Source organism: Apodemus sylvaticus, chromosome 8, assembly GCF_947179515.1.
Source record: "Apodemus sylvaticus chromosome 8, mApoSyl1.1, whole genome shotgun sequence".
Taxonomy (NCBI): domain Eukaryota; kingdom Metazoa; phylum Chordata; class Mammalia; order Rodentia; family Muridae; genus Apodemus; species Apodemus sylvaticus.
In genome coordinates, this window is record NC_067479.1 from 61,228,053 (window position 1) to 61,239,113 (window position 11,061).

Consider the following 11,061-nt stretch of genomic DNA (forward strand, 5'->3'; position numbering starts at 1 on the left):
TGTACTCACACACACATGCACACATCACACACACACTCATGTACAGCACGCACGCGCGCGCGCACACACACACACACGTGGAATAAGTTTCAATCAAGATAATTATACCCCCCACAACACACACACAGAGACATATATGAGAGAGGGGGGAGGGAGAGAGAACTATATTGCTCTTGTGGGTTCAACCAATCAATAATGGAAAATATGAAAAAAAGAGAAAAGAACAAAGCCCATATCTGCTATGAAACAGGTACATAATTTTTCTTGTCATTATCCCATAAACGATATATTACACCATATACATCGCCTTTATATAAATATTCAATGTAAATGATCTAGAGATGCTTTATATCACATGACAGCTGTAGATATACAAATACAACACTATTTTATATAAGGAATTCCACATCTATGGTACATTCTGGAACCACACACCCCTGGGCCACTGAGGGATAACTCTGTGTGTATGTCTGATTCATTATCTGCAAACTTATTGGAACCCATGTCACAACTATGAAACACAACCCTTTTCCAAGGGGTCCTGAGGTTCCCTGGTCTCGGGAGATGAGCTGTGTGTGAGCATCTCCCCATGTGGAGAACATTGTGTACGAGGAGTGTCTGGCAGAGGGAGAGGCCACGCTACTCTGCCACACCTCTTCAGCCGGGAAATGACACGCCCCATTTTTTATGTGCCACAGTAGAGCAAGTGTGTGCTCTCGTCCTCTGTGTGCTCCTGTTCGTAGCAGCTAATTGTCCACCCTCTCGCCTTGTCCCTGTGCCTTGTGCTTCTTTGCTTCTCATGAATAGGTCCCTGAGGGTCTGTGTGCCAGCTCTCCTACGCTTACCAGCCCTATGGAGTATCCATCTCCAGTTAACTCGCTGCACACCCCACCTCTCCACCGGCACAATGTCTTCAAGCGCCACAGCATGCGGGTAAGAGGACTCTGCATGCTGGGTGTCAGCCTTGCCACGGAGGCTGCTGGAGGGAGGTGGCCTGGGAGTTTTCCAAGTGTCCATGTGCCAATCAAACTACTGAGAGCCTCTCTGGCCCTCTTCCCTTTGCAAACTCATCAGCTGGACTGACCTGGTTTTGTCCAGACTGGTGCAGTGGTCAATGATGCAGATCTTCTCCCTTTCCTGGGTCTTAGGGAATCAGGTACAGTAGGTGGTGTAGAGGCTTGTGGGCAGAGCATAGCATGGCCTGGGGTTGCTATGGAATAAGGGATGCTGGAGGTGCCTCCTCATGCTGCCTTCCTGACTGATTGCTTTGGTGGCTAAATCTATCCCTGGAAGAAAGACTTCCAGGGCTCTCCCTGCTGCTTTTGTGATTTGGGATTCTGGGTATGAAGAATAGAGGCTGGAATGAAAACAGGCTCATGCGCCAGCTCCACTGCAGCCTCTTTGTCTCCAGTGAGGCCCCGGGGGCTTCATGGACCAGAATGTCAGGTCTTCTGCACAGAGCACCTTTGCTTGTGAGCAGGTGTCCACGCCCACCATCAAGTTGCTGTGAGCACTTGATATATTTTACTAAGTTATGAAACAGACTGAAAGACCCACCACTTCAGCTCTTGTTCTAAATGTATATACGTTTCAAACTCAAGATCCATAACCCTAAAGCTTTTTGTGGATAAAATGCATGTTCATTATAATATGTTTGAGGAACATAGGCAATTATGCTGGTATGCTTCTGTACTGTTATTCTTAATTTAGCAAAAATTTGAAATGAGTATAATTTAGAATTCCAGGCAGCAAGGTCTGTTAAGAAGTCAGATTTCTCCAAACTCGCTCTATTTTTCTCTCTTACATTAATTTAACCAATTTCAGTCTTCATATGGGATTAACCATAATTAATCCACAGTTTTAAGCATGTGCTGTAATTTAGGCAACGCTCATCACACCCCTGCCCTGAACTCTTTATTCACAGTTAATTAAGTTTCAGAGAGCTTTGTTTAACATTTGCGGTCTTTTGGAAAGAGGCTGCTAACTGCCTGTAGGGGGCAGCACTGCCATTGTCTAGGCTTCATTTCACTGCCAGGACTTTGTTCAATTCCATAAAGACAGCCTGTGCAGGTCTTTTGTGACAGGCACTTAGAAGCAATTGCCATAAGGGAACTCTGAAAGAACATGAAGGATTCTTCTTTAAATAAGTCAAAAAGAAAATTAAAGCATAAACTCCATTTTATGGTATACGTGAGGCAGTCTCTTCCCAGAGCCATGCTCACAAGATAACAGGTTTCCCTCCCATGAAGCATCTGAAAACATTTAACAAGGATTCAGAGATGGTGAAATGATTTCCTGTATAACACGGCTTCACTGGAAGTCTGTGGAACACCTCACAGGGATGATGTAGTCACCCCCTACCCCATATCCCAGTTCAAGAATGAGGTTCCAAAGTGTGCCAGGGTGCTGTCCTAGGTGCTGACAGAGGAGCCAGGAGGCTTTGTCTCCAAGACACAGGGGCACACTCACCTAGGGAAACTTTGGAAAGGGACAAAACTGGAATGTGGGAGATGGATAAAGAAGAGGTGGCTATAGGAGCCAAGATAAGTGGCAGAAAGCTATAGGGTAAGGGGCCGCTGCTTTACAATGAAGCAAGGGGGCGGGGCTATGATTTTCCTAGAACAAGGAAGGTTTTATGTGGAGGTGTAAATGAGGCAGGAAGGATGAGGCGCAACAGTTACAGGAAACAAGTCATGAGCACCATTCGGTAACACAAGTTCCCGATTCCTTCCGAGGAGTGTAGGTGTCTGTTGCCTAGCAATAATGCCCAGAGAGTAAAGAAGTTCAAGGTTTAAAAGTTATTATTGGAGCTGAGAAGATGGCTCCGAGGACAAGGCACTTTCAGTGCAAGCATGGAGACCTGAGTTTGGATCCTCGCCCTCACCTAAACGCTGCTTCACCTGGAATTCCAGCTCTAGAAGCAGAGAATTCTGGGAGTAAGGTGGCTTGGTTGATTAGCCCCTAGCAGTGAGTTCCTCTGAGGGAGATACCATGCTTCAAGGAAGTGAAAAACAGTTGGGGAAGATGCCTATCTCAGCCTCCAGCCACCACACACACATGCTACCACAGCACATGCCAGCATGTGTGCACACATGTGTGCACATACATACATAGATGAGAAATAAAGCAAAAGGCCTCTCTTTTTACCCATTAATTTTATTGTGTAATTAGAAGTCATCAGAATTTCTAGTGTATGTTTGCTAAAATATTTACCAAGGTCAATCCTGAGGCTTACATTACATATAATGTAATATATGTGGCAATCTCTTATGGCAAGACTATGTAGTAGATTTTGGAGTTTAGTAACTCGTCCTATCAGTATTTACTATTCCCCATTCTCTATATTTTCTTTTATACATCTGACCCTGTATCCATTCTTTATATTTTCTTTTATATTTCTTATCCTGTATTTAAAGCTTTTGACACTTAGTTCCACCATTTATTAAAAGCCCAAGGTGACCATATTAAGTTTAACTGGGAATATTTTTTTTTAATTTTAAAATACTTACCTTCATTTTTGGAACATTTGTTTCTTAGTCTGTTTTGTTGTTGTTGTTGTTGTTGTTATTGTTGTTTTGCTTCTGTAACAAAATGCCTGAGGCTAGTGCTTCACACAGAAGAGAGGCATAGTTAGTTCAGTTTTGAGTGCTAAGAACATGGACAGGCTCCCACCAGACTCCCCTGCAACCCCCCTGGCCACACCATACCCTAGTAGATAGCATTGTGTTGGGGGCATAAATAACTGTCGGTCATTTAGTCTTATGAAGACAGAAACACGGTAGTGTTTTAAACTGCTGTTCTCCCAGCATCCAGCTCTATGCTATCACACAGAAGCTATTTAACCAATAGTTGCTCAATGGGATGGATGAAGAATATTATAAGAAATAAACACCAACAATTGGATCTATATGAGTGATGGGCAATGCACCCCAATACAACTATTTTAAAACTATCTGGTAATGATCAAGCCTGTTTTATGGGGTTTAGTGGGGGTACTCTTCAGGAAAATGGCAGAGACACAACTAGTTAAAAGGAGATGTAATTTTTTTTAAGTTAGCAATTTCTTTAAGTGGCCTGTACACTGGCACATCAAAGGGAAGGGACCGTGTTGACTGATCGTGTGCTTCTGTAACAGGATACCTGAGGCTGGGTGCTTTTTACTGGACAGAATGTCATTACTTCCAGTTTGGGGGACTAGGAGGGCCACGATCGAGGGCCACCTCTAGCAAGGGCCTGCCTTCCCGCTGTTTCCTAACATGGCAGAAGACAGCATATGGTTGAGAGAGAACACAGAATGAGCATAGAGATGCAAACTCCCTTCTTCCAGGAGCCCACGCATTTACTAACTTGTTCGTGAAGTCAGTGCCTCCGCCATCTCCAAGTCACCCCACCTCAGCAGTCAACACTGCTGCCCTGGAAGTTGAATTCGTGACACACGAACCTTAGGGGGTCACACTCAAGCCAAACAGGAACTTCACAAGAGGACCCAGTCCCTGGCAAAGGGTTTCCTAATCAAGAAGATATACACACAACCTCCATCCTCCAGTAGACCCAGGAGACCAAAGGTCATCACTCACAGTAGCTGAAAAGCAAAAAAGAGTTTAGAAGGACTGAGAAAATAATTTTGCAAAAGCACGCTGGAAAGACTGAGGTAAATAGGAAAACACCAACACCCACTTAAGCAAAACTAAGAATAAGGCCAAAGCTTTCACTGCTGCTGGGTTAGCGCTATTGAGGAAGAAGGAGCATCATCTTGTGTCTGTAGTTATGCTTCTGGGAGTTTGATTATTCGTCTTCTTTCTTAGCTCATTCACTTCTTTTAACCTCCTACTGTATCATTCAAGCTGTTGTCCTAACCAAGCATGCATGATCGATGGGCACATACAGTCCTGTCCACCTGGAGCTCAGAGGTAGCCCCACTGTCTGTAGATGTTTCCAGACCTGCCACCATAGTGCTTCGGTGGAAACAAGTTCCAGAGGGTTTGGAGCCAGCTTTGTATCTCTGAGCCTATTAAATATCCGCAGCCATCACAAATGCCAGCCAAGAAAGATGGGTGGATGGTTGAAAAGATGTCCTTGGCTGACCGTGTGACAGTCTGAACCCAGTGCTCTGGGGTTTGGCATTTGGTTACAGCCAGGCATGTGGATGAGGCTGAGACCAGAGCAAAACTGTCTGCATCTGTGGCTCTGGCTTTAGGAACAGCCAAGAAAAGAGCAGCAGGCGGTGCCAAGGTTTGGCTCCTTGGGGCTCCTTAGCAGCTCCTCCCTGGTCCAGGCCTGAGGAAGGAGCTCACTGCAGCTCTTGTTCTCACAGGAGGAGGACTTCATCCGGCCCAACAGCCGAGAAGAGGCCCAGCAGCTCTGGGAGGCAGAGAAGATCAAGATGAGGCAGGTCCTAGACAAACAGCAGAAGCAGATGGTGGAAGATTCCCAGTGGCTGAGACGGGAGGAAAGGTGCTTGGTAAGTAGCTCCCTTCTGTTGCTACCCACTAGAGAGGATGCTGACCACAGAGAGCCCGTGCTTCCTACTCTGGGATCTGAGTCCTTTGCTTTGCTCTCCTCTGCAGGACCCTATGGTTTATATGAATGACAAGTCCCCGCTGGTAAGTCACAAAGAAAGGCCACTCAGAGCCACCGCCTGAAAGAGCCTTATTTACTCAGGACCCATGCGCCAGAGCACTGGGTCTGCCCCTCTTTGCCCTTTAGGCTAACCCATGCGTCTCTTCACCTGAAAGCCATGGGAGTCCTATCATTAGTGCTGGGTCACCTGGAGTCAGGAGCTCTCAGGTCCCCTTGTTCATGGCTGCAATGTCTAAACCAGAAGCGGGTGAGATAAGAGGAACAGGATGTTCCCTGGAGGCAGAGCACTGACTCCCTTCTCCCTTCCTTTCCTTGCAGACTCCAGAGAAGGAGGCCGGCTACAGTGAGTGCTTCCTTGGGGCAGTTTCTGCCTGGGGTGTGTTGGGGGGGGAGGGGATGTGATGCTATCTATGATAGCTCATTGTCCTGCAAGGAGTAGAGGGCTGCCTTTGACTTTGAGAAGGAAAAAGTACCGTCTGCCTGTTTTATCCTAAATGTGTGGAGTCGTTTGGATTTTGGAAGGAGCCTCCCTTTCAGCTCTGCCCAGCCCCCACTCTCCATCTGCCGCGGCCCCGTTTTACTCTTCAGGAGCTAATGACTTCTTTGAGTCTTCCTTCCTCTTTGTCTTCCATCTTAATTTCTTAACACCCTCTCAACATTGGAACAGTCTCTCTGTTTCTGGTTTCTGAGCTAATGAATGATCTCATTCTCCAGATAAGAATTAAGACCTGGGGTGTGAGCGTCTGCCTTGGATGAACAAGCTCCGGTGTGGAGATCAGAGAGGCACGCTCACCGGCTTGTATCTTGGCTCACTCTTACAGTGGCTCGCCCAGGCTGTTAGGTGCCACTGCTGCTCAGAGTAGAGTGGGTAGTATGAAAACTCAGCTTCCCGAAGCTGCCACTGCTCTGCTGTACTGCTGTACCGCCATGGCTCTCCAGACTGTCACCTGCAGGCTGTGGGTTTCTTTCCCATGGATGTGCAAAGCCAGGATTGCTGTTCCTCAGGAACTTGGCCATCTTGAGGAAGCACACCAAGCCGCAGAGTCTCCATACTTGCTGCATTCACACAGCCCTATCTTAAGCTTCTTTTCTTTCTATGCCATGGACAGATCTTGTCTCTGGCTACTGGAAAAGCAGAAAGACCAAGATCCTATTTCCTTGGTCATCTTCTCAGGATTGGGGTTACACTCTGGGGGGGGGGGGTTCTCCTGATGGTAGAGCTGGGACACTGGCTTGATTATCAGAAGGTAGAAAGAGAGGCCAGGTACTGAGACCTTCACCTACTCCCTGTCCTTCCTATTACAGCGGAGTTCACAGGGCCCCCACAGAAGCCACCACGGCTCGGCGCACAGGTATGTGTTAGGGCCATGACTGTCGAAAACCATAGACCTGAAATAAATGTTCAGAGGCCCTCGGAGATAACCTAGTCCAGTGTCATTATTGTAGTGATGAACCTCAGAGAACACATGCATTTTGTCTAAGGCCTCATAGCTAATTCACAACAAGATGGGAGAAGAGCCAGTTTTTCCTCTCCTGGGGCTCTGCTCTGACTAGAGGAAGGGTCTCATTGGTTCAGCCTAGGATTGGGAGGTGTGGGTGTCTTCTCTTTCTGAGCTTTCCCCCAGATACCAGCATTCTTCTGCCCACTGGTTTTCTTGGTTCCAGAATGTGCATTCACAGTCTTAGCTAGAGGAGAAGTGTTAAGACGACATGAACTCCAAGGCTAGATGATATTTACACTGGGCTGGTTTGATAACACACTAACGTTTTGGTTGGGTCCCCCAGTTGGAGGACCATGACCCCAGAAGCAGAAGGAGTGGCTCTACCCCTGGGGCAGAGTGCTGCTGTTGCAAAGCAGAGGCCTCTTCCCTGATTGATAGCTGTGCATCCCCAGGAATGAATAATAGTGGCAGAGGGGTCCTCCCGGCTCCCGTGAACCACTTAGCCATTCACCCTCTTTCAGTCCATCCAGCCCACAGCCAATCTGGACAGGACCGATGACCTCGTGTACCACAATGTCATGACCCTGGTGGAGGCTGTGCTGGAACTCAAGAACAAGCTCAGCCAGCTGCCCCCTGAGGACTATGTGGTGGTGGTGAAGGTGACTGACAGGGCTGGACTGGGTTGGGGAGGTAGGGGCTTTCAGGACTGACCCTGGAAGGAGGACCACTATGTCCCTCTCATTGACCAGCCCTGTAGACCCCAGGGGAGCAAGGGGACCCTAGGGAGTCCAATCCCAGGCAGTCTCACAGGGCCGATGCCATCCCCGAGTGCAGTCGCAGGAGGGGCAGCTTTTCACGAAGTAGGTGGAACAGCTGCCTTGCTTTTGTTCTCTTAGAATGTGGGGCTGAACCTGCGCAAGCTCATCGGCAGCGTGGACGATCTCTTGCCTTCCTTGCCAGCATCTTCTAGGACAGAGGTGAGTGACCTCATTCTCCGCCATGCCTGCTAAGCCTCCCTCATCCCTGGCTATAGTTTCCACCAGAGCCATCTGGGCAGCCTTAATTCTCCCACCAAATGTCTCTTCAGAGCATCAGAGCTGTTGCCACCACAGGGCAGAGCCTGCTCTGGGACCTAGTGAAAAAAATCCCAGTCTAGGTTTCAAATAGTCTCAATGGGTATATGCAAGTAAATGCACACCCTCCTCCCCCCACCCACCATCCCTTACCTAGTAACCCTCTTCACTTAGATACCTTATTGAGATAACAAACTATTGCTGACGTCAAGGGGGAGTCCTGGTGCTCTGGTGGAATGATGCACAGTGTTGTCCCCAAAAGCTGTGATCCACATGCAGAGTACCCTACATGGCAAAAGGAACCTTATTGAGCTGATAAAGTTAAGGGCCCAAGCAGGAAAGGCAATAATAAAGTATCCAGGGGCAAGCGGCCAGAGTCAGAGACAAGGGAATGTGAGAGCAGAGCTATGGTTCTGCTGGAAGGGACCACAATGTAAGAGATAACCTCAAAGCTGAGAAAAACAAGGAACAGACTCCCCTGGACTCATTAACTGAAGCACCTATGGTCATCATCTGTTGATGCCCTTAGCTCACTGTGGGACTTATTTCAGAATTCGGACCCCCAGGACTGTTCAAGAATGAACATGCAAAGTTTGCACCGCTGTGTTCCCACAGTCATGGCAAACAGATCTGTTTCTTGTGTGGAAAATGCAGTGCTTTGATGCCTCGCCTCCCAGTGGTCATCTATGTGGCACATGCTGTCATGTGATGTCTACTGCCTGTGGCTACCCAAGACAAGACAGAACAAGGGCAGAGATGGCTACCTTCTGGGTGACAGCAGTGACCTACTAAGGAGTCCCAGCTAGGCAGGTGCCACCAGAGGACTGAGAGTGCTCCTGAGAACCTGGACAGCTCACTGGGTGAATTTCCCAGTGCAGAGCTGATTTCCTCACTCATTGTGTTCTACAGTAGCTTTAGTGCTATGTATTAATCATGCTAATAACTATCAATACAATGGTTAAATAGATATGTGATCTGTTCTCTGTACTTGACCACAGACAGCTAAAGAATCAGTGTGTTACTTTTCTCATTGTTGAGGCAAAATACTTCAGGAAAATGTTCGAAGAAGGGAAAAGTTTATTTTGGCTCCTTAGTTTGAAGGTGTGGTCCACTGAGACAGGGAAGGCGTGATCGGAGGGGTGTGAGGTGACTGTTCGCATTGCAAGTTGGGAAGTGGGAAAACAACAAATGCTTTCTCCTATTTGCTCATCCCAAGACCTCAGATCGTGGAGTGCTGTCACCACATTTAGGTCTTCTCACCTCAGTTAACCCTATCTAGAAACTCCCTTACACACAGACACACACACACACACACACACCACATACACACACACCACACACATACAACATACACACACACACCACACACACACACACCACACACACACACACACACACCACACCACACACACACACACCACACACACACACACCACACACACACACACAAACACACACACCAGTGGTTTGTTTCCATGGTCATTCTAAAAGCCATCAGTGTGACAATCAAGATCACCAATCAAAGGTGAAGTGGTTGACCTCTGGCCAGCATGCAGGTGTCGCCGCTGTGAAGGAAGCCATGGGCTAGCTGCTGCATTGATCTTTGTGGACCAGCTCTGATCTGTGCAGAAGGGTGGATTCATCTCAGGCTTGAACTTCGTTTGTCCCCGGGGAGCTTCTGATGTCCTGGCCAATGCTTTTTCCTGACCCATTCCTCATTCGGCCTCTCCTGTGTGCTTGCCCACCAGATTGAAGGGACCCAGAAACTTCTCAACAAGGACCTGGCAGAGCTCATCAACAAGATGAGGTTGGCCCAGCAGAACGCCGTGACGTCCCTGAGTGAGGACTGCAAGCGGCAGATGCTCACAGCGTCCCATACCCTGGCTGTGGATGCCAAAAACCTTCTGGATGCTGTGGACCAAGCCAAGGTTGTGGCTAATCTGGCCCGCCCGCCTGCAGAGTGATCAAGGGAGGGGCCACCTGCCTGCATCTTCTGCCCCCTGTCATGGCGTACCTTTCCTGCCTTGCCTTTGGTTATTGGTCTTCTAGGGAAAGCTGAGAAGAGACCTCCCCTTGCCACTTTGCACGACCCCCCCTTCCCTACCCCACCCCAGACTGTGCTACTTGGGCTGCATCTGGACAGAAAGGACTCTGGGCACAGACACAGGATGGGGTGACATAGTTCATAGGGGTACTGCTGCCAGCCACTCCCTCTTACCCCAGCCTGGGTTGCTGGAGCATCACTGGGGTCATGACTGTACCCCCACCAGCCAATATGGCTTTCTGCATGGACATTTGAGAGGCAGTATTTCTCCTTCCTCTTCAGCCCTCAGGGACCCCCGATCCAGAGGGGACAGGGAGGGGTTTTATTTGTAGAGAAGTTGGTGAGATGAGGGCTGGGCTGAGCTCTCTTGTACAGTGTACATTGGAATTTATTTAATGTGAGTTTGGCCTGGATGGACAGCCAAGGGCCATAGTCCAGGAACAAACCAATCCAGCCACAGGGCTCTGTGTTTATGAAAGCGAGTACCACAGGGAAGAAGCAGAGAGTCGGAGGTCAGAACGGGACTCCGTGCCCTTCCTGCGTTTCTCTTCTCCCTCTTTTCTTCTCCCCTCTTTTCTTACTCCTCCTTTTTCTCTTCCCCCTTTCCACATCTGCTCCTCCCCTCTCTCATGTCTGTGGAGAACATCCCCTTTACCTTCCTTCTTTTTGATCTGTGGTTGAATTAAAATCATTACCATTTGCTTTGTGGTTAGCCCCGACTGTGTCGTTTATTTGATCTGATCTTTGTGGGAGGAAGCAGACCTGAAGCCACAGCTCTGGAAGATCCAGCTGCGTGTGTGCCCGGCACAGAGCAGGAGCTAACTGATACCAGTGAGAGGTGTGTGGTGGCTTCGCGCCTTTCGTCCCATGTGACACCAGTGACACCTCGTCTAAAGGCAGCTCTCCAAGAAGACACCGAGAA

The 11,061-nt window shown here is 48.4% G+C and overlaps 1 protein-coding gene across 5 annotated transcripts in view; it reads left to right on the forward strand.

Annotated features, from left to right (window-relative positions):
• Nucleotides 1-10,851, forward strand: part of Ptk2b (protein tyrosine kinase 2 beta) — a 122,564-nt gene extending 111,713 nt beyond the window's left edge. For 4 of the 5 annotated variants that reach the window (XM_052191146.1, XM_052191144.1, XM_052191145.1 and 1 more), the window contains 8 exons: nucleotides 808-933; nucleotides 5,315-5,461; nucleotides 5,568-5,603; nucleotides 5,899-5,923; nucleotides 6,886-6,932; nucleotides 7,544-7,681; nucleotides 7,919-7,999; nucleotides 9,844-10,851. In XM_052191146.1, coding sequence (XP_052047106.1) covers nucleotides 808-933; nucleotides 5,315-5,461; nucleotides 5,568-5,603; nucleotides 5,899-5,923; nucleotides 6,886-6,932; nucleotides 7,544-7,681; nucleotides 7,919-7,999; nucleotides 9,844-10,059 — 816 coding nt within the window. In that variant the 3' untranslated portion in view covers nucleotides 10,060-10,851. The remainder of the gene's footprint in view (nucleotides 1-807; nucleotides 934-5,314; nucleotides 5,462-5,567; nucleotides 5,604-5,898; nucleotides 5,924-6,885; nucleotides 6,933-7,543; nucleotides 7,682-7,918; nucleotides 8,000-9,843) is intronic. The other variant, XM_052191148.1, reaches the window with a different exon arrangement.
• Nucleotides 10,852-11,061: the final 210 nt, after the last annotated feature.